General features: G+C 39.3%; 2 protein-coding genes across 4 annotated transcripts in view; one reads left to right on the top strand and one right to left on the bottom strand.

Annotated features, from left to right (window-relative positions):
* slc36a1 (solute carrier family 36 member 1) overlaps positions 1 to 12,740 on the bottom strand; it is a 46,312-nt gene extending 33,572 nt beyond the window's left edge. The window contains exons 1-8 of one of the 2 annotated variants that reach the window (XM_044204584.1): positions 12,343 to 12,740; positions 9,055 to 9,186; positions 6,719 to 6,833; positions 6,489 to 6,579; positions 5,672 to 5,760; positions 3,523 to 3,612; positions 2,621 to 2,705; positions 496 to 723 (exon numbers count right to left, since the gene is read on the bottom strand). In XM_044204584.1, coding sequence (XP_044060519.1) covers positions 496 to 723; positions 2,621 to 2,705; positions 3,523 to 3,612; positions 5,672 to 5,760; positions 6,489 to 6,579; positions 6,719 to 6,833; positions 9,055 to 9,091 — 735 coding nt within the window. In that variant the 5' untranslated portion in view covers positions 9,092 to 9,186; positions 12,343 to 12,740. The remainder of the gene's footprint in view (positions 1 to 495; positions 724 to 2,620; positions 2,706 to 3,522; positions 3,613 to 5,671; positions 5,761 to 6,488; positions 6,580 to 6,718; positions 6,834 to 9,054; positions 9,187 to 12,342) is intronic. The other variant, XM_044204583.1, reaches the window with a different exon arrangement.
* A 154-nt stretch (positions 12,741 to 12,894) lies between these two features.
* atox1 (antioxidant 1 copper chaperone) lies at positions 12,895 to 16,906 on the top strand. 2 transcript variants are annotated; one of them, XM_044204586.1, is made up of 4 exons: positions 12,895 to 13,471; positions 14,006 to 14,081; positions 15,135 to 15,283; positions 15,730 to 16,906. In XM_044204586.1, exons 1-3 carry the CDS (start codon positions 13,466 to 13,468, stop codon positions 15,257 to 15,259), a joined length of 207 nt encoding a protein of 68 aa, XP_044060521.1. In that variant the 5' UTR covers positions 12,895 to 13,465; the 3' UTR covers positions 15,260 to 15,283; positions 15,730 to 16,906. The 2 variants fall into 2 exon arrangements, with proteins under 2 accessions (XP_044060521.1, XP_044060520.1); XM_044204585.1 differs by having other exon boundaries at positions 15,674 to 16,906.
* The last annotated feature ends 6,768 nt before the right edge of the window (positions 16,907 to 23,674 follow it).

The following is a 23,674-nucleotide window of genomic DNA, read 5'->3' as shown; positions in this document are numbered from 1 at the left end:
AAGACAAGCAAGCAGATATGTGACTTCCAGCTGCTATATATTCTTTAGGTTAGGAAACAGAGTCGTTAAAAATCGTTTTTAAAATCATACAGGGGAACAAATACATTTTGAACCAGGTGGACAAAAGAGTCTTTGAGGATTCTGTAAGTAAATGTCTTTCAGAAAAACAGATGCATAGCTCTATGACTTAAATGTAGTCATATTACAAGAGATGCACAAACTGACTAAAATATGCAAATCCTGGTTCACAAATACGATACGGGTGAAATTTGTCGACTGACCACCTGCATGTAAACTGGGATTCTGGAGTACTCAGACTACTGCAGCGCATGTAGATTAGATACGTTACTTGTTTCAAATCTGGTTTATTGTGTGCATGTAAACAAAGTCAGGGTGAAAAAGGCAGAGCTGAGAAGCAGAACTGAAGTCAGTAAATCTTCTCTGAATTAATGAAGGTTAAATCAGAGAATTAGGTGAGATAAATGTGGTGTTTACCGTGAGGGAGTAGATGTAGATGAGGATCAAGCTGGCGGTCATGACCAGGTTTGCCACCAGAGAGAGGGGAGCCAGGTACTTCAGGTTGGGGGTGAAAACCAGCAGGATGATGGCAGGCAGGAAGCAGAGCATGTAGAGACGGGAGTCGAAGCTCTGCACCAGGACCTGGGTCTGGTTGGTGTAGTTCATGTGGCAGCTGAAGGTGGTGGTGTTGGCTGCTTCTACCACCTGGTAAAGGCAGGGGTGGAGGGGAGCACAGAGAAATGAGTCAGGTTATAAATGAGAGAAGGAAGGAAACTGATTCTGTTGAAAATCTGTGCTTGAAGATATCTTTATGATGAACTTTTCACATTTCACCTGCTCTCATTACTGGGGTACTGGGGTTAAAACAGGTATGTACCGAGGTACAGTGGGATTCTCAAGTATTCTCCACCCAGGACAGGTGTTTTTGTGAATCAGAGCTGTGACATCTCAAGGAGGATCAACTGGGAGGGCTTATGCACAACAAAAAACCCTCTGTCATTCTCAATGCTGATCTGAGCTAATCAGAACAGTTCCTGGTTATTTCCATTATCAAGTAATTCAAGTTGGGGGTCGCTTCATAATCGTCTCCTCATCTCCGTTAATAATAATAATAATAATAACAAAACACTCACGAGACGCCCTTCTTCTTGATAGCGTCTTTATAAAACACTCTTTTATCAAACAGGTGGGGTTTTTTAACCTCAATGACGAGTCTCTGCAATGCCATCTGCCATGTTGAACGTGCTGTCCTGTAAATTCGGATGGATTTTGATTGGCTGTAGATGTTTCTATAGTTCATCAGTCGCTCTGAAAGTGATCCCAATGATACCGTTCAACAGTGTCGTTGTCATTATAGTACCACCATATGAGGTGTGGTGAGTTAGAACGATTTATTTTTTATTTTTATATATTTATAGTTATTGTTATAACAGGTTTGGAATGGTAACACAACAGTGATTAATATAACCACAAACTCACAAAAAAGTTTGATTGTTTCAATGAAATTTACTCAATATTCTGCCTGGTAAGGTTGATGTGGCAGCTGGGGAAAGGAGACCACTGTAGTAGACAGACACCGCCATCTAGTGGTAAGAAACTGTACTACATAAATTAACTCTATCCAGGACCACACTTCACTTCAATAGACAGAATTTAGGGACAGTGCCAAATACAATGTAGAAAGTGTTTGATTTATTTACAGTGACATCTGCTCAAAGCGTACTTGACATTATGCAAACACGCAAATGCAAACTTCATTGTACTCTGTATACACATGCAGTTGTTGGGGAGAGATGTTAGAGTGACGGGGCTGCCACATAATCAGGCGCCCCGAACAGTTAGGTGTTCGGTGCCTACGGTTCGGCGAGGTCAATAAAAGGTAATAAGATCAACGGTCAAAAGGTCACAACAAACAGACAAACAGATAAAACAACAACCATATAAAGAAATGCTTTGTATGAATCTTCCATCAAACCTTAGTCAATTATATCCAGATTCTTTACATTTTAAACTCATTATCAGCATCTTTCACAGTGTTGTGTATTCTGAATATTTGAGTTTTTTTTAATTACAGAAACATTTTCTTATGCATCTTGCATATTTTTTTATTCAAGATTTCATAATAACAAACAGGAATAAAGTTCCTCCAAATCCTCTAAAGCTGTATTTGGGTTTGTTTCTATTTCCGCCTCATGTTGTAGAAATGGTGTAAATGGTGTTACATGTACAACAATTGTTAGATGTTGTTTGGGTTGATTTAAACTTATTCTGCTAAAGCAGGTGGATGTAAATCCCTCTACTGCTAGCTACCTATTTATTTGTATCGCGTAAACAGAACCGGGTTCACACACTTAGATTTTACTCAGATCTTTTGAGCTGTGCAAGTCAAAGGTCAGAAGACACAGTAACCTGTATGTTATGTTGACACTGCAAACAATCTCACAAAGTGGTAAGACAAGCATTAGACAACATGTAAACCAGAGAAATCGTATTATAGTGTGTTGAAAGTTTAAGAAAACTGCGTCAGTTAATTCCTTGAAAATGACGAGCAGAATGTCTGTGTGTGTGTGTGAGTGTGTGTGTGTGTGTGTGTGATCATGACCTGCTTGATATTGTCACTGAGGAAGACAAAGTAGACGCAGCAGAAGCCCAGCTGGGTGATGATTAGAAACAAGTTCACCGTCTGTCTGAGTGAGAGAGAGAAAGAGGGAAGAGGTCAAACAAAGGGTAAGAATGTTTATACAGTAAATACTGAGCCTATGGACTATCAATATGCAATCATACATTAGGTTCACAAACTAACACATAGATGAAAAAGTTGGCTCTCTGACAGGAAATGTTTTTAGACCAACATCCCTGATTGCAATAGTTTGTGCATATTGTCAGTGCCTTTACATTCAGCTGGCATTTTATGGATCTGTGTATTTCTGAATAATTTTCTACAAATGTCCAAGAAGTTCCCTGAAAAATTAACTATGTAATTTGGTACAAATTATATAAATGGTGAATTGTATGGTTGCCTGTAGAACATTGACAGCAATTAAATGAAGAAAATTAAGTGGAAGTGTACCAATTGGACACTGTCTCAATTTCTACTACAATTAGTACCAAATTACGGCAACCTTTCCAGGAAAGATTGTAGAAATTATTAGGAAATCTTTCAGAAATACAATAATACACAACATTGATGACTTTGCTGATTAAATCAAGAATTCAAAATGTCCACCATAATTATATTTCATAGTGGGAGAGCCTCTGAAACAGTATTTACACCCTCATGAGACGCCAAAACTCTTCACTGAAGTGGGGAACTGGGATACATTAGGCCTTAAAAAATGAGATAACTTACTAAAACACGTACATTACTGAATACTGTTGTTTTTCATAATAATGTGTAAAAAACAAATCAGCCCTATGATACAACTGTATGGGGGTGAAATGAATAGAAGATGAAAACTAATTTTAGCCGACCTCTAAACTCAGTAGGTAAAACATTTGTCTTACTTTCCCCACTGCGAGTGTCTCCTCAGCCATGACACGTTTTCCATCCCGTACTGCACCGCCTCCCCATAGGTCAGAGACGGCCTGTTCATCCTGGACGAGGAAACATATTCACATCTTTTAACTGTCATCGCATTCGTCTGTTTGGATAAAATTCTCTCTTTGGGGAATAGAAACTTCCAACTGAGACGACTTCTGAACACAGATCTCATTCTGCGTTACTATTTAGAGATTATGTATGTTTTCAATTTCAGTTATTCACAGAGGGGGTTACTGGATCTGTTTTCAGCACCATCATGCTTCAAAGTCACACAGTTTCAGACATTCACACACATTGGAGGCTGCTTAGTAAAACCACAAAAAGCCTAAAACAAAAATAAAAGTTGTAGGACAACCTTTGCAGTGAACTAAGATCAGATAAGAATGACATTATGAAACGATAAACTGAAAACTATTTTTCCATCCATATGTGGATGTTTGCAGGTATAGTGCTTAGTAAATGCAACCTGCGGTTCCTATATTTCTATGAAGGAAAAGGAGGAAGTGATGATTCTGGCTCTGCAATAAAGACACCTCAGAAACAGGAAGAGCAGCATTTTTCCCATGAGCATTTTTTCTCTGTAATTCTCGGATTGATGTGTGACTTTTTTGTCGAATCTAGTTCTGAGGCTTGTTGTAGAAGCTTGTCATTCCTGCTCTCTATCTGCTTAATCCTCTTTAGCGTGGCAGGGCGGAGGTGGTGTATATCCCTGCATGAACAGGACAAAGGGTGGGAGACACCATGGACGGGCGTGGACACTGTCAGAGGCAGCACCAACTGCAACACACTAAAGGAAATCTGATAAAGAGTTAAAGTGCACGAGTGTGATAATCACCTCAGTTGACACACACTAACAGCTGTTAAACAGATCATTCCTGGGGTTTACTGCCTCATTGGTTCAGTTACAGAATCTGATTGTTTAAAATTGGACTTGTAACAACATTTACTGCAGCATCACACCACTTCTGATTGGTGGCGCTGATCACAGGTCACAGCTACATTATGTCTGGTTTGTGGAGCTGACGAAGGCCTCAGTGTGGGTACACTCCAAAACTCGTTGATTGCACAGTAGAAAAGGGTGGAGAGACACGCTTAAATAGAGTGTAATCTGTCAGCAAGCGACAAACAAGTCGCTGTTGGCACAGCGGACGGCTAAGTAAACAAATGACAACGAAAGCAGAGCAAAAGCTGTGGTTTTACGGCGCATAGAGCGTTAGATTATTCGGCTGAAAGAAGCCACAGTGGACCTGCTGTAAGGAAAGGGAGGTAGAGACAAGAAATTATCATCAGGCTGCTTTCTGGAAACAATTTCAACTACATTTATAGTGGAAGACAAAATAATGTAAAACCCTGTGGAAAAGGACTTTTTTGAACCTGATTTATCTCAACCTGCCTCTCTGTCTAGTTTAGTAAAAAATATTCTACATTTCCCAAAAACACTTCAAACAAGGGAAGGTGCTGCCCCCGAGAAGAGGAGTGAACTTTTTATTAAGTGGTGGGTTTAGGGTTGGGGACACGACAGCATATAGCGGTTTTTCTATACCATTTATACAATAGTAACTACCCTTTTAATATCTCTGGTTTTACTGCAGGCAATACTGTTAATCAATGAGCAAAAGTGCATTACGGCAATATTTGATTTACAGGATTTGTGTATCAATGTAATGATTGATTTGTTAGGTAATTCATTCATTGCATCACTCATTCCTGTCTAGTTTTTTTAAAATTGTAAATGGACTGCACTGATATATCACGGATAAAGCGACTTACTATTTGCCTCCACCGACCCTGCGATTAATATACGACCCACTCTGTGAGCACGAGCATTAGTGCAAAAGAAAGAGAGCATGTTGAGAAAAAGCAATAGTTAAATCCCAACACGACTGTGGCTGCATTGCATTGTGGTCTATTAAGACTAGTGTGCATGAAAAGTGATTGAAGTCCTTGCTATTTGTTTTGTGAGGAGGAGCTGACATTATTTACAATGGGCATTTCAGAGAGCTGAAATGTCAATGCCTGTTAAATGTTATTTAACTCCACTTTACCTGCTCGAAGTAAGTTAACATGACAGAAATCTACTGAAAATAGTGGTTTTCAGGTGTTTTTACTTACTTTGCACTGAGGTGGTGGGAACATTTCACCAGCAGCCTCATACAGTGGACTGCTATAACACCCATACACAGCAGGCTGACCGGTCCCAGCTGGAGGGAGAGAGAGAGACAGACAGAGAGGTCAAAAAGGGAGAGATGGAAAGAGAGTCAGGTGATTCATTTAATCTGCTGACTGTTTGAGCCCAATATCAAAATTGAAGATTAAATGACACATTTCATGATGTTACAATATAATACTAAAACATGCTGTTAAACATGAAGATGTCCTATGAGTGTAATTAAAGAGAGTCCAGTGTAATTAAAGACACATATGTGTCAAAATAACAGTATACATACGTAATTACATAAATACATTAATTAGTGATTCACTAATATGGCCTAAGAGGCTTCAGCCTCCATCTAAAGTTTTCAGCCTAGTAAGCAGTACAACACGGACAGTGGAAGCTTAATCACGAAGGTCAACATTAGCTTTAGTCGTTTTATTTTCGAACACCGTGAGAATAATTTTTATCACATCCTGCCTGTCTCGCTACTTTGACCGCAATCTTTCACTTTCACTTTGGTGCAACATGGTGCAACACTGCTCACTACTGCAGTACCAGACAACCACAATATAATATACATATTTTACACAACAAAATAAAGCTGACAAAATGCTCACTGTACATACTGTTCATCTAATTCAGACTGCAACACCAGCCTGACCAAGTCTGTATTATGTCATGATTATCTGACAGGAACAGGAACAGAATCTAATTTTGTGTCTCCAGAGCTGTCATGCGACCTGGTGCGATCAGATAAAATCTCTGCGTGCTTACCACCAGGCCCGCATTCTTGACAGCCAGAGGCAGACCCAGCAGCCCCGTACCGATGTTCCCTTTCAACAGGTGGATAAGAGTCTGACAGAAACTGGAGAAGGAAAAACCAACAAGTTAAATCTGCATCAAAGTCAGGCCAACATTTTTATTACATTTACAAACCATTTAGACAAATACTGTTGTTACTGATTGTTGGCTGCTGAGTGCACATTAGATTTGATAATACTTACGAGGTTCCTCTCCGTTCTCCAATCCTCTCGTAGTGACGTTGAGGTCTGGAAGGTCCAGGAGGAGAGGGACAAAGCGCATCCATTTCTGATGGATTTTGGTCAGACAACAAAGAACCTGAAGCGAAGGAGAGAGAGGATAGAGTAAAAAAAAAAAAAAGGGAGGACAAGACCCTGTGTCGAATGGCACTGATATGATGTGGGGACCTCATTAAGTTAATGAGTTATGTCATAACCACCGCATTTTGTTAAAACATTCAACATGGAATAAAAACATTTTCTTGACACTGAAGGGCTCTAGGACTGAGATTTTATATTGGTGTTAATTTTAACAAATATAATGGCCAAAAATATTTGTTGACAACCTTTTTTCCCCCACAATGAAAACAAGACTAAAACTAAATAAAAACCGATTAAAATCCAAACTACGATGAAATGTATAACAATTTTCAACAACAAATAAAAACTTAGCAATAATGTGAAAAACAGATGAACGGACAAATTAACGAATTACTGCTTGAATGCAAAATATTATTCAACGATCGGCATGCATCTGCAGAATCCCACTTTATTTGCTCCTGGTTGGTAAAACAGTAAATCTCTTCTGCTTCAGATGTTGATTTAGCATTAGCATCGTGCATTTCAGTAACATGTCCCTGTCAGTAATGCTAGCTCACGTTACTGCAATCAAAATTAGACAAGAGGTGGCAACAAAACAAAATACAACATATAATGTTAACATTATCAAGAACTGGATTTGGATGGAACGTTTACTTTACTTTCAGTTGGCTATTTGTAGTGTTTTTCGGCAGGAATGCGTGCAAGTCTATTGTAGGCCGTCAACCAACTAAATCACCCTGATGTTCGCTAAATGAACAGTTTCATGTTATTGTTATCTCGCGCTTTTGCTGCTTGTCTCAAAAAAAGCCTTTTAGTGAACAAGTGAGTGCACGGCTTTTGCTCTGCAGTGGAGAGAACAAGGTAAGTGAGCAAGAAGGTCAGTGAGTGTGTGGCTCAGTTCAAACAGCCTGAGTTTGAGAATGACTTATTTTCTGAGTAAGTGTATTGTATCTAGGGGTGTGCCATATCATATCTCTCACAATAATACTGGTATCATAGATGTAGACAGAGTATGGATTTCTGGCACAACGACAGCTACTTCCAAGAAATTTTTGTGAGACCAACACATCTCTGCTTGTGGCCTTCATCAGGGTCATCATAAAACACATCACAAAGAACATTTAAAAGACGATGGCGACAGCTGAAGCCTCAGAATGAACGCAACAATTTGAAATGCATGACAAAAATGAGACTAGAAGTGACGAATACTAGACTAAAACACAATAAGAAAATGAGTATAAAATGTGACTAAAACTAATGTATATTTCTGTCAAAAGATTAGGAATCAAAATCCAGTGCCAAGATTAACACTGATTTTTAAGGCATTAAAATCACTTTGTGGCTTCCAGTCACGTTATGTCAGAATATACTTGGCTCATTGGCTCGGGCTAACTGCACGTAAAGAAAATCTCATGACTTTTACAGTGATCTAATTCCTGCAAATGGTCCCCGTAAACCAGCTGACTGTAATAAAAACACATGAAACCTATTATTTGGTTTGGCTGGGGAAAAAATGTCTTGGACGGCACAGACGACAAGAAGCCCTGCTGCTGTACTCAGCTACTGCTACCTGCTTGTTGACAGACGTGTTTAATTATCTGAGACTGCTCTATCAAACAGAGCGCTGGAGCTTCAGTGGAGTTTACTTTAGTCTCTCGGGACTCTTATTACTCTTATACAAGCAGAGAGGAGCTGTTGTGTGTGCACATTAACTGCATATTTTAGTGTAGGAGGAAGGGTGAAGAGCAGAATATTCATTGTTGCACCAGTAGGCAGAAAGCCTACTCACAGTGTGAACACTAATACTGAAGTGAAACTGAGGCCTGACCTTAAATCTCACAGCCCTGTGCTCCAAAACCTGTCAGACAATATACTGACAACGTTCATGTATTACAAGCATTGGGGTTCAATTTAGTTCAGTAGAGCTTGTCTTTTAATGCACCATGCATACACTGTATATGCTATTTTCAAAAGTTTTAACGAATCAGAATAAAAAACAAGATACAAATCAATTTAAAAATGGCTAGATGCTGTACCTTTATCACAACATGAATATTTCATTTGTCCTGCCAAACAAGACAACCCACCAGTTGGGATTATGTATAATCCCACTGCGTCTACGTATCCACTTTATACTGTTTGTACCATACCCAGAGTACAATCTTTCCTTTTTTTAACACACTGTCATTTGACAAAAACAGCGCACTTGATTTTCATACCTTCACCTCGGATGTCTACGTCGCTGGAGGCCATCATGTTAGGTCAGGTGGTTTGGGTGTCGTCTCTCCCAGCCTCGCAGATCCTAATGCTGGGAGATCAGGGAGTGCAGCATCTAGCTAAACAGCTACCCACTGCAAAACAGAGAAAGTAATTCAGTGTAAGATCTGGCAGCAGCATTATGAAATCATGAACACAGAAAGGAAGTTACAGTGACAGATCATGCTCTTTGAATAACATGTTGCCTCTTTGATTCAGTGATCTTCAATTAACATTTGTAAATTCAAAATTCATAGTGAGTCGGAGTTTGCGATATATGTAAATTTCATATTGTAAAATTAATATATATATCATGGTTAGGGCTGCAACTAATGATTATTTTCATTATTGAATTATGTTCTCACTATAATCTGTCCGAGGTGACATATTTTAAAGTCTTGTTTTATCTGACCAACAGTTCAAAACACAGAAAATCCTCACATTGGAGAAGCTGGAACAACCACATATTTGACATTTTTGCTCAAAAATAACTAATTGATACATTTTCTGTTAATCAACTAATCAATTAATTGTTTCAGCTCATGATCATGATATGGTAAATCTTCTGGTAAATCAATTTAAAAACTGTTGATGGATAAAATAACAAAATGGTAATGCCTTTTTTTGGCTACTCCAACAAATGAAATACCGGTCAAATCAAGATACTTTCTCACATTGACGCTAAAATTTTAAGAACTGACAGTAGACACATTTATGCATTTCACCTATGGCTCTCACACTACTCCCACAATATCAATATAACATTTAAGACATCGGGAACCCCTTTCCAATTTAATGTTTAGCCTCCCATTTTGTCTGTATGTTTTGTTCTCATGTGTAAAAAGTCTTCTTGTGCTTCGATGTGTGTTGATTCTCTCTGTTGTGTTTCATGCTCATGCTGTCTTAAAAATCAATAAAAAAAGAGAATTGGAAAATGTTTGTATCAGGAATCAAACAAACCCCAAAATCTGTGTATTAAAGGAAAAGTTTTAGAAATTATAAAAAAAATAGCAGAAATAGGGTTCTCAAACAGGTCAGCGATAATACAAGGAGAGAAAAAAAGGACACAGAACTGCAACGATTTGTTGATTAATCGATAAGTGGATCGACAAAATGAATCCGCTATATTGATAATCGGTTAAAGTCATTTAGTCATTCAGCTTCTCGAATGTGAGGATTTGCTGCTTTTTTCTGTTTGACATCAGAGTAAACTGAATTATCTTTGGGTTTTGGACCGTGGGTTGAACAACACAAGACGGCTGAAGATGCCACCCTGAACTCTGGGAACTTTTGAATGTCATTTCTCACAATTTTCTGGAATTGTACAGATCAAACCAACTGATTAATCGACAAAATAATTGGCAAGATGTATCATTAATGACAATAATTGTTAATTGCAGCACCAAAAGGAAATGTTCTGCAAATTTAAAAGCAAAACAACCTGACATATTATCAATCACAGGTGTGGTGCAGATGAGTAATTTTCATTTAGGTGTGAAATTTCACTAATGTATGAACAACTGGATAAGAAATATTTTACTTCACTGGCTCTGATCATCATAATAAACTCCCTCTAATGCATTATAGTCATTTTGTGGTTACGAGGCAACCATTATTGCACTATTTAATAAGAAGAAACGCTCAAATGAGAAGGTGTAGTGATCAATACTCTTGTCAGCTTGTCACTTAACCCCAGGCACTTTGCCATGATGTTACATAAGAGTAGGATAAGGGCTGTTAGTTCAAACAGAGTGTGTGAGAACATCTTCATGACCTGCTGTGTGTTGCTGCTGCTGCTTCCTCTTGGGGATGAGCCGCTGTTCAGCAGGGGTTCAGTGAACATGCAGACAAGAAGTGCGACTTCCACGACGACTACAATGTAACCGTAAGCAGGCCAAAGTGTCTCAATTATGAGCTACTCAGCAATTTTCACAATGTGCTGTGACATCAGAGGACTAAAGTAAGCACTGCAAATAGCATGGTGTGCGATTTCTGACACCAGCACTTTAAAAAGGAAATTTAAACATTTTTCTAATAGTGAAAAATATTTTCAATAATACGAAACTTCATAATGTTTCTATATCTTGATGTGTACTCCAGGTTTTTTTTTTTCCCCCACAGGACAAGAATAAAGACAAAAAACGAATTTCCTTCAGCAAAAGGTCAATATTTGCAATATTACTAGATTACTCATCATCACTTTAAATTATTCTTTGAAGCAATGCCCTCAGTTAGAAGAAATAAACGTTTTCACAGTGAGGGAAATGTGTTTTTTTGTGTTTAAACAAATGATCATTCTGTATATGTCAGACACTAGCAAAAAAAAATGACCGCCAACACTCCGAAACCCCCAAATATTACATTTACAATGTGATGAAACAGAGAAAAGTAGCAAATCCTCACATTGGAGAAGCTTTAACCAGCAAATGATTTGAAAAAATTGAACAAATTTACAATGAATCAGTATTTAAAAACAGTTGCAGATACATTTCCTGTCGATTTACTAATCTGTTAAACGACTAATTGACTAATCCTTTCAGTTTCAAAGCGTATGTACCCATTTATATATACACACACTATGTTTTGTATGCTTTCTAGTGTACTCTCTTAGCAAAGATGTACAAGTCTCCTTTATTCTGCAATGACCAAAGGCATTAAGTCATTTCAGCTCATGCAACAAAAACTGAATAAGGTGCAAACAGTGACCTTTGCATTCAAAGGTCTGAATGCCAATATTAAAACTGATATTGGATGCAGCTTCCAGTGTTTACAGATGATAAGCTAACGCACAGCACATTCCGTGGCTGTCCAGGGTGCGGCTAAACCAGATCACCCCTGGGCATCCGGCTTCATTTGTTCTTTGATATTTTAAAATGAGAAGTGTTGTCTCTTCATAACAGCACACACACACACATACAAACAAACACTGCAGACCGACTGGATAAACCCGATAATCTCGTAATTTTAACCTAATATTTGTCCAGGAGACGTGATAGTGTCTCTTGTCGTCTCAATGGAAGGACAACCGGGACAAACATCACAGATGGGATCTGGCCAGGAAACAACACCGTCAAATAACGTTACACACTAGTGACAGACTTTGACTTGCCTGGAAACACAACAGTTTATTTTGCTCCGGCTCTACGCAGCATGTTAGCTAACATGCACAAACCGAGGTTAGCCAACGTTCCGATGCCATCTTTGTGTACGTAAACACCCAGAAATACGGCTCATAGCGAGGACGAACCTACCTCGGAGAAACCTTGCGTTCTCTCACCTCTCCCGAGTCTCGGGCTGGCTTCAGCAAACTCGCCGCAGACCTATTATTTTCATATCGTAGTCATATCTGGTTGAACGCAGCGCGACAACACTGCACCGATTGAACGCAAAACAGGAGTCGGCTCTTAGCGTCACAGAGCCAGCGGTGTGGTCACGTGACCCGGCCGAGGACGAGTGCAGTTCGACTGGCCGTTGCCATAGATACGGATTATAACTTTAACAGTGTTACTGTTTGTATGTTTAAAATACCGTTATATTTAGGCTAAAGTTTACATATTTTCACATCTAGTTCTGGGGAAAAAAAACAACCCATAATCTTCTCGGGAAGACGGAAGACTAGGACGGTCCGGGATAACTAACTAATGGCGATAAAGCAAAATACAATAGACTGAAATTAAATTTTTGATTTCGACTTTGTCAAACATGTTAGTAAAAGTACGTTTTAATTCTATGATCAAATCTGTATTCCGTGGCAAAAATCAGCGCCCCGGCTTTTATTTTGTAAAAATGTTGCGGCTTGGAAGCGCTCGGTTCGGACCCCGGGACGGCCAGACTACATTGAGGCTACGTGTAGAGATTTACTACGCAGTTTGTCTTTAATTTATTCTCTTTCTCGGGTATAATTTGCTCAAATAACTAAGTAAAAAGAGACTAAATAACACAAAAGGGTTTGAAATGTGCAGTAAAAAGAGAAACATCCAGTCAAGTCAAACCGGGAGATAGCTTGCTGTATTAGCCAAAATGCCCTCAGGATAAAAGCGGAAGTGAAGCGGTTATTTATAATAAAACAAAACAAATGATTTATGTCCTATTTTAGTTTGTATTTACTACACGTTACATCCATTTTATATAATTATCCACTGTTGTATTTTTTATACGTGACCCCAAAACATTGCACCATAAAACTATGTCCATCTACAAATAATTTATGTTCCTTTTTTTCGTACCGGAAATCCTGTTGTTCCGTTGATCACAGCTAGCTTCACACTTACCAGGTAGTGAACATTTCCACAGTACTTGCAACATTTGCAGGTCAGTCAGAGGCAAAAGTCCACATCTGGTCTGACAGCCAGGTTGCGCCACATCACTTCAAACATGACCGTAAGTTACGGACGTAATTTCAGTTTAGCTTTAGTGCGAAGTTAATATAGCATTTCCTCTCTGCATTGCTAAGTAGCCTGTAAGCTAGCTTTCAAACTTGCTTTAGTTGGCTCAGATTGCTATAAGTTAACACTCGTTTCCATTGATACCACGGTTAGAGGCCAGGTAACAGCAAAATCGATTCTGGTCATTGACTTGATTGAGCTATAGCGTGAATTGAGCAGCACATAACAGTAGTAGTACTTACAGTAGTAGTACTTACCTGTTAAGCCATTGCAATGTTAACTAGTTGGTTGTAACGTCACAGTAGGATCAGTGGTGGTAATGCTGGTATTTACATATGACATTGTTTCTCACATTGAAAAATCATGATATCTGATCTCACAGAGTGGGATCTTCAGTTATTCTTTATATATATATGCTACAACTTAGGCGTTGATGTAATAAATGGAATCATAAATAAGTTAATAAATCATTACCCTCACAAAATACAGTGTCAGTGACACAGCACATTATTAAATCTGTCTCTAACAGAAGCACGAGTTTGAGGTGGCGATGACGTGCGAGGGATGCTCAGGAGCTGTCACCAGAGTCCTCAACAAGCTGGGAGGTGAGACTGACTGGTCCTCTGTATCTTATTCTTCTCTGGGCGCTATAAGAAGAGAAAAGACAGACGCCCAGAGTCTTTCAAATGTTCTTCTAGTTGTTTGATTTCTCTCTGCGTTATAGCATAGATCAATACATAACGAGCACATATGTCCCTGTAGTTTATCCTCGGATTTCATGGATATATAAATAAGCATGTTATGGCTTTTATTTTTTTTAAGTACTGGATATCATCCAGTCATGCCATCCACTTATCCTGTCATGTGTGACCCCAACCCCCGCCTTTAACACCTGCAATAAATTGATGCTTCCTTTGCCTACATATATAGTTTTATTTCTCGTAATGCAGTTCTTCTCTCAAAGCCAAACGTACTTTCAGAGTCCACCTGCCATTAAGTGTGAGTAGAGTCACGTTGTGAGTGGTTTAGAGGCCAAAATTACCAGTAGTTCAACTCTAATTTCAGCTTTTAAAGCTGGCTGCAGCTATTGCTTTGTCTTATCATTTGCTGCCCCTCTTTCAATCCAATTTTAGATTAGGTTTAGGTGTGAAAGCTCTTAAAGGCAGCTTGCATCACACCCACCCAACCACCCACCCACCCCATGACTTTGTCCCTAAATGTTGAGTCAGCCAACATGTCACCTGATACAGTGGTACTTTTTAAAAACCTTTATTTGGCTTAGTCATTAAAATGTTGAGTGCCTAAGTGACACTTCTGTTTTTCTAGCTCATACCAGTCTCACAGTCTGGGTAGTGACATTACAACAAGACAGTTGTTTTATTGAACGCGCTCTGCCCTTAAAGTAAATACCTTTCTTCAGATCCTCTTACGCTGCCGGATCTCATCAATTCATGGTAGTAAATAGATTTACTTTGTTAGAGAACTGGAGCCAGAAATATAACACATAACCAACATTAGAATTAGTGTCTTGTGGTGAATCTTGTCCTTATACAATCCATTGCTTTGTAAGTGGCGTTGTGCAGGGCACTTCGCAGTGTCTTCAGTGCTGTTGCTTCTTGCAGTTCAACAAAGCGCCTCTTTGTTTTCTGTGCTCTCAGATGTGAAGTTTGAGATCGATCTGCCTAAGAAACTGGTTTGGATCGAGTCCGACAGAGATGTGGAAGTTCTCATGGAGACGCTGAAGAAATGCGGAAAGGAGGTCAAGTACAACGGCACTAAATGAAGGAATCTGCTTCACGTAGATCAGGTGACATGATGGAGATAAAGTGTTAAAGTCCACATAGATTTATGTTTATTTTCTCACAGATTTATGTTTATGATCTCCATAAACGTACTGTAACTCTGTAGGGGTTTTTTCTGACCACTAGAAACGATGGAGAATTGTGTTGGTTATTATTATTTTTATTAGATATATTATCCTTTAGAAAACGTTTTGCCTGAACCTGAGAACAATAGAAACAGAAAAAAAACTACATGTTAATTGATCTCTCTCCGCAACGGTAAATTTAATCTAAATTCACATTGAGCATATTAGTCCTCCAAGTCATGACTATTTTCTAATCAACTGATCTGTTATGGATTTATACATATAATGGAATGGGTTGGCTTACTTCTTACTTCTGTGTATTTTCTTTAGGAAATCCTTGCTGCTTATGCAAAGTGAAGATTTATGCTAAGTTCTTTACCTGTCAGGAAAAGTCTGATGGATCCTAAGTGACCCCCCCAGATGCCAAACCCCCCCCCGGCTCTCACACACCAAAATCCTCTTGGATGCAGATCTTCTCTCAGTGTTGTGATCTACAAGGCCAGAACTGGCAAGCATGTTTGGAGAATGACAGCAAACCCAAATATCATGATGTTAGCACTTGTCCACCTGTGAAGCCTCATTTACGTGCAGCACTATACTTGGCCTCCTCTAATTGTGTAATTGTGTTTGTCTTCCATGTGATGGATTGAAGAGGTGGCGAGGTTATGCTGTTTTGTTTCTCCTCCAACAACGGTGGCCTGGCCTGAATAATCACTCTACAAGCATTCTCCAACATGCTTCTATTCAGTATTCTGATTTACATACCTGTATTTTGAGAAAGAAAAGTATGCTTTTTTGGAATCACAGCCTTCCTACATCTTGTTTTTAAATTTCCTGAAATGGCAGTAATGTTTTCTGTTTTGTGTTACTTTCAGATATCTTTATTTGGTAAATAACAGATGGGACAAGGCAGGGCTGTACAGTGACACCATATATGTTCTTGGATATGAACTCCAGCTGTAAAATCAAAAACATCAGGACATGCAACCAGAGATTTGAAGTATGGTAGCCATTTTCATGTGATTATGTTTGTAACTGTCTTTCCTGTTTGTGTACAGGTCACCTTAAGACACTACCAAACATCCTTTGACACAAGTGAAATACATTCTCTGGAATGTAAAACATACTAGAAACTATTGGCTATATTTACGTGAACCTTGACTCAGTATTAATGCCTTTGTTGGATTTGACATAATTAAAAGTCATCCTTTCGAAGCTCCATGTATGAAGATGGCAGTAGATCTGCACCAAGGAGGAAACTCGGTCTGTCTTCCCTTCAGGGACCATCTGCTGGACTTGATTTTGTAGAACTGCTTCCTTTTAGCCTATCACAGTTTACACTATGATAATCCACTAATTCCACAGGTCAAATATATCATGTTGATTGATATTTACTAGCAGATATCTTTGTTTTCTCTTAACAACATGAAACTCTTGTTGTAATTCACTCTGTTTTTTTAAAACTTTTGGTAAAAGATAACCACCCTCTCCTGGGCTTTTATAATTGTCTGTGTCGATATATTGTGTATGCACAGGGGAAATAAAATCAGTTATGCCTCAGTATGTCACTAGTTGTTTTTTATTTCTTTCTTTTATAGCTTTACTGGTAGTAATACTTAGTTAGATGGTATTGATAATGAACATTTACTAAAAACTATGTATGAGCCCTTATGTAATGGCAAAAAGAGTACTTGTATGTATTGTATCTGTATGCAACCATGCATTGTGTTATACATTACATCAGATATGCAAGTTGGCTTGGTCAAGATCATGTCAGCATAACTGACTGCACATTCAAGGAAACATTTTTCTCTTCCACATTATTAAGTGAAAAAACCCATAAAATGTGTTTTAAAAAGTGAATTTAAATATGGTAACTGAAGTAGAAATCAATTATTGGAATTAAATAGTCGAACTGTTGTTGCACACTAACAATTGTCCTTGTCCTTCCTGAAAGCATAAAAAAGCCAAATGTCTGTGTTCCTTCCTGTTTAAGAGCTTGTATATGTAGTCATCTTTTTAGCAAATATCCGGCTGTTTGGACAGAAGGTAAACTGTCACTGTGTGTTGATGAACCAGCCCTTGACCAACACACTTGACCTCTCCCCGCTCCCTCACTGTAACCTGAACGTGCGATGTTCAGGTTGATAATAACGCGATGCTTCAACCACCAGGTGGCACTGTGGGATCAAGATGTGCCCACTTTCTTGAGCGCTTTTAATTGTTTAACAGCTGCATTTGCCCCCTCTTTCAGCTGTAACTTCTTTTTTTCTCCTGAAGAGCTCAAGGACGAGTTGTGAAGTAAAACAGAAATAAGAGTTAACTTTTTTATTCAGTATACTTTCCCAAAACAGTAGGTTAGAATTAAATATTTAGTAGTTCAGTTTTTTCTTTTTCTGATCCTCATAAATCAAAACTGTGTTGTGACTCAGAAACACATGGGTGCCACTGCCGGTGTGATTTCTGTCAGGAGAAAATAAAGTTTTGGCTATTCAGACGGGTGGGAGCGGGGAGCGGAAGACACTCCTGAGATTAATGTTTCAAACTTAAAGACGAGGATCATCGTGTCAGACACGTCATCAGCTGTTAGGATTCAGTTATGAAATGCAAGTGCATTCCTGGTCAAATCAGGCTGAATTCCATCACTGAGGGCTCAGTTTGAAAGGCAAGTGGTTATAATGTGTAACATATGGGATGGATATTTCCTAAAAAAGGGTGTTTTTCATGTGTATTTGAAGTTTAAATTTATTGATCCCCCAAGGGGCAGATTGAGTATTTTTTTTGAGCGTTACAGCAGCACAAGAAACTGACCAGAGAGGTAGGCAGGCACAGGGTACAGATAAATTAGAGCTACAGTATATACGTGCATTGCAATGCAATTTCCTGATATTCCTGAGCAAAGTGACATACAAAAATATACATAAAATACACTATATAGGAGGTTAATGTATTATAATGTGGATTTAAAGCTGCAACATACAACCTTTCACCAATAAAAAAACATGATATTTTGTACATTATTATCCGTCTGTCTGTCAGGCTGCTATCACAGACAGATCCACAGCTGCCCCTCTCACAGCCGGTTCAACCCTCGCGGCGTCACCGTGAATGAAACCCAGCAGGAAGGTCACCAGTGAGGCGTAGAAGAGGGTGGCACAGCAGATGTAGAAGGTCCAGCCGAGGTGCTGCAGCAGCTCAGGTTCCTGCTGTTTGATGGACACCAAGAAGGCGATCAGAGAGCCTGCACAGAGAGCAACTGCAGAGGAGCACAGGAAGTATTAAATGTAATGTCCTATTACATATTGCAACACAGTTACACAGATCCCCCCCCCCCCTTGAAGAAATCTTGTTCAAGTGCCCTTGAGCAAGACATTGAACCCTTTAGTGTTTAGAGGTACTTTCTAGGGGCCAAAAGTAGAACACTTTTTCCTAACATAAGTCTAGATGTGATTGGTTAGGCACAGAACATGGAGCAGTCAGTCTTCAATGTGGTTTTGAACTTCATACCTTTAGTCTGTGTTTAAAGTAAGTATACAAACCAAAAATACGACCAATAAATCTCAAAGAAATTAAAGGTCAGATGTTTATAATCCCGGACCGGACCAACATCACACAATCTCTCTGGGTGGAGTCTGCATGTCCTCCCCGTGTTACCGTGGGTTCTCTCCGGGTTCTCCGGCTTCCTCCCACCGTCCAAAGACATGCATGTGTAGGTTAATTGATAACTCTAAATTGCCCGTATTGAATGAATGTGTGAGTGAATGGTTGTCTGTCCTTGTCTGTGTCTGTGTTCGCCCTGCGACGAGTTGGCCACTGTCCAGGGTGTGCCCTGCCTAAGGCCCGAAGTCACTGGGATAGGCTCCAGTCACCCGCGACCCCCTAACGGGGACCAAGCGGTAGAAAATGGATGGATGGATGGATGTTTATAATCAGTCCATGTTCAGTCAATGATAACAATATATTATTATCATCAGTGATGATAACAATATTTGACATAAAAATGAAATTCCACAGTGATGCAGTGATGTATCTCAAAGACAGTTTAAACTGAGTTTCATAGAGTTATGTAAAGTACATTTCTAATTAATGGCCTAAAACGTGCAAAACCACTACAGTGGACCTTTAATTAACATATATTATTTAGTGGAACAGATCAAAGCTCTTATCTGTTTCAAGTTTAAATATAGTTAGTTTAATTTTATAGGTAAATAATTAAATAAATGTATGTAATCGCCACGGCTTATAAGTTTTCCACACACCATTAAATACAGTAACTGTAGAATGCATTGAAATATGGCACTGAAACACAAAACAATTGTTGAGGAGATATTTAAACTACGTTTATGTATGAATCTACTGTTTGCTGTTTGTGCATGAGCTTGTGAATGAGTGTGGTTGATTTCAGGAGCTCCCTGGTGCATGGCAGTTTGCATATATATGCACATGTTCAATGATAGTTGTCTGTATATGGTTAAAACTGTAAAATTGTGTTGTACCAGAGATGATGTTGAGGAGCAAAGCAGCGATGGCCTTCCTTCCGCTGGTCAGAGCAGGCCTGACTGTGAGCACAGCAGTCAGAGACAGCAGACTGGAAGCAGACAGAAACATCCACGACAAACTGTAGCTACCTGCAAGTAGATGATTAAAAAGGTTATACTTAGTGATGGTGGTTAATATATTATTATCTGGTTCTACGCATGCCTGAACCCTTTTACCATGTCTAAGACCCCTCACAGGCCCTCAACAGAAAGACCAGCATGACGTCTCGGATGCCATCAGTGACGTTGCTGATCCTGGAAGTAGTTTAGCTTGCAGCAGATCAGCATGTCAACATGGCTGTAGTTAACATGAAGACGGGACATTTAGCATAAACCATTTATGATGCTAAGGTTAGCATATTTATCCTGATAACATGATAAGATGTTAGTGTGTTAGCTTGGTAGCATGTGTGCAGTTAGCATGTTAGGTTAAAAATGTAACATTTAGCATGTTTAGCATGATAATATTAATGGTAACTCTATAATCCACATATTGAGGTCTGTGCGGGCAGTGAAAAGTTGACTTACGGAACTGTTAAAACACATACATTTGGTTTTGATGGACAGTGAAGAATTCTTGGTACCATGGTCTAATGAGGCACTCTTTATATTGGGTTTTTACATTGTAATCAATGGATTTATTAATAGGCAATTAATCATTTGTTAAGGCTTTATAGATCAGTTATTACCATACCTAATAACAGGATGCAAGGGTCATGAGGTCACATTTCTCACGTTCTAATGAGTCTGCAGTGATAAATGTGAGTGAGTCATAAATAAATGATTCTCACAATAATCTCTCATGTGATGATCTAAAGAGCAGGTGGAGAAGGAGAAATACCAGTCAAAGGGATTATCAAAGGGATAAAGCATTAGTAACTGCTTTATTAACATTTAAAAGCAATTAGTTACAACTTATAAACCATGAATAAAGTGTGCCCTATTAGAAAGTAGTAATGAATCATCTGCATTAATGATGGTCCCATATACAAATGCAAATGCAGAAAAAAATTGCATAACTACATTAAGGGAGTCTCTTCTCAGGTGATTGAACCACCCTTTCATTGTTTAAAGGGTTGTCACTGTTCTAAAAATAAAAAAATCAATAAAGCAAAAGTTTGATGAATTAGAATCTCCATAAACAAAAGATGACATCATGGATAATGGATGCTTACCCAGCCAGGCTGGAAACGTCGTGCAGCTGGAGAAGCCGTCGAAGGCGCTGCAGAGGGCAAAGAGTCCCTCGCTGGCCCCCTCAGTCTGAACCAGCCACTGTGGTGAACAGAGACTCATTGTGTACAGCACAAACTCCACAGATAACAGGGTTGTCAGCACAGTCACTGGATTCCTCATATTACCCTCCCACACACACAAACACTGTCTCTCTTCAGTGCATCTGATAGTTTGACTTTCTGGATAATGTTCTTTAATTCGTCTCTGCTGGAAGAAGCTGCAGTCATCGGGAGTCTGTAGAGTTTGCTGCTCCAGGAGATTTTTTTAAAAGTGTCACTTCCTCAGCATCCACAGGCCGACAGCCTACAGTATGAGCAAGGCACATAGGCAGGTGTGACTGTGTCCAACGCTACAATGGGAATCAAGGTGAAGCTGAAGAACAGAGAAAAGAAAACAATATTTCGTATATTTGTCTTCTCCTTGACTACTGACACACACCACGTAACTGGGATATACTGTATGTGTATACAGTATAGATTTCCCCTGACAAATAGTGACTTCTGTTTTTCCACAGTTGATACAATTAATGTAATATACTGAAGCAAATACAGCCTGTTTGCTTCTATTGCAAAGCTAATGTTGACCAGTGGGTTGCCATGTTCAGTCCACACTCAGTGATTAACACACTTTTGTTGTGCGTGTTGAATGCTTAGCTTAATGTCCTTTTGAATGAACTGACTTTCCATTGACTGAAAACACAGCAGGGCAAATTAACTTGTATCAAATCTGTGCACTCTTTGAATTAATGTATCCTAAATAAAAGGTGAAAAGTTGCTCTGAAAACTACATTCATTGACCTTGTCCATTAATTTTGATATTTTGCCCTTTATATGGCCAGAAGTGTCCATTTATATGGAAATTGTGTCCGCATACTTTTCGGGTCTTGGGCTGTTTATCCTGGTTTGGGCTAGGCCCCTTAGTTCCAACAAAGGGAACTCTTAATGCATCAGCATACAATGATATTTTATACAATACTGTTCTTTCAACTTTGTGGCAACGTATTGGGGATGGCCTGAACAACAACAAAGCCAGGTCCATAAAGGAATGCTTTCTTCCAGTTTGGTGTGGAAGAACGTGACTGGCCTGAACAGATCTCTCACTTCAACCCCATCCAACACCTTTGGGATGAACTGGAACACCTACTGAGAGCCAGACCTTATCACCCAACATAAGGGTTAGACCTCACTAATGCTCTTGTGTCTGAATGGGAGCCAATCCCTGCTATCAGGTTCAACATCTGGCGGAAAGTCTGAAACCTGAAGAGTGGAGGCTGTTGTAGCAGCAGAATAATCGCCATGGTTGTAATGTTCAGATGTCCACATACTTTTGGCCGTATAGTGTAGATCATGACTGGCTGCAGCCATTGTAAGAAATCTCCGACTCAGCTTGTCAGACGCTCTACCTTGTCAGATTTGGCTCAACTTTCATAAATCTAAGCTGGACAGTCAGCTTCAGCTGTATTAGGTTTAGCTGCACTAATTCGAGCATATTAGCATATTATCATAAAACTCTCTCTCTGTGTGTGTGTGTGTGTGTCATGGGATGGGGTGAGGGTGGGGTGGGGTGTAGTTAGTTAGGGCTGTCAGATCCTGTCGAGTGTGCCAAAACAAACACACCCATCACCAGGAGGTTACAGCCAGTCAGGGAAATGTGCAGTTTGACTGACGAGAGCAAACAGTCAGCCGACCCTGCGGCTTCGCGTCTCTCTGGGAGTCTCTGCCGTATATTTCCTCTCTGTGAAACTTTATCATCCTCTTCTGGGTGGAAATTCATACAGACCTTTGCCCATAATTCACATCATACTGATTTTGACTCATTATTAGTGTTACATTAGCATGACAAGGTTAGCATGTTAACATGCTAATGTTTAGTATGTCAGGGTAATGTTTTATTTACAGTCATCAGGTTCAACATCTGGTGGAAAGTGGCATGAACAACATTTAGAAAAACCAACAACACAAAACCATGTGGTGTTTATTGTTGTTGTCCAGTAGCTGTCTTGTTTTGGCAAGTACATGGGCAATTCCAGTTTTGATTTGCATTCCAAAATTGAAAGAGTGCCTGAATCTGGATCAGATAGTTCAGAGTAAGAGGACAAGAACAGATCAGATTGGGATGTGATACGGATTATCTAGAATTCCCACTATCATGGTCTTGTCTTCATCGTCACCTGCAAAGAGATGCATGTAATGAACACACAAATGTAAACACACTCAAACACAGGACAGGAAGGAGACAGATCGAGCCTGGAAAAAAGATAAAAATAGATAAAAGCAGACGAAAACAGACAACTCAGAATCACATGAAAAAACATGTAGGCTACATACATGCACATGAACATAAACACGTATACATGTAGCCTACTGTATGTGGTTTTATCTGATTGATGCGTGGAGGTTGCGTTGGCAGAATCAGTTGCAGCAACCAAGATGACATTGTAACAAGCCTGTAATGGCCAAAGATAAGCACAGGGAAAGATTAATTAGATCTACACTAGTAAGTGGAGCCTATAATGTCAGGTTTGGCCCTGGGCTGATATTGCAATGTTATGATTGATGAA

The sequence above is a fragment of the Siniperca chuatsi genome, linkage group LG8 (genome assembly GCF_020085105.1).
Source record: "Siniperca chuatsi isolate FFG_IHB_CAS linkage group LG8, ASM2008510v1, whole genome shotgun sequence".
In the NCBI taxonomy this organism is placed as follows: domain Eukaryota; kingdom Metazoa; phylum Chordata; class Actinopteri; order Centrarchiformes; family Sinipercidae; genus Siniperca; species Siniperca chuatsi.
The sequence above is the reverse complement of the archived record's forward strand: the minus strand, read 5'-3'. Positions and strand labels throughout refer to the sequence as shown.

What these genes read in the sequence shown, in the direction of transcription:
- atox1 (XM_044204586.1), top strand. An exon ending in AGTCCTCAACAAGCTGGGAG is followed by an intron (nt 14,082 to 15,134) that starts GTGAGACTGACT and finishes CTGTGCTCTCAG; the next exon opens with ATGTGAAGTTTGAGATCGAT.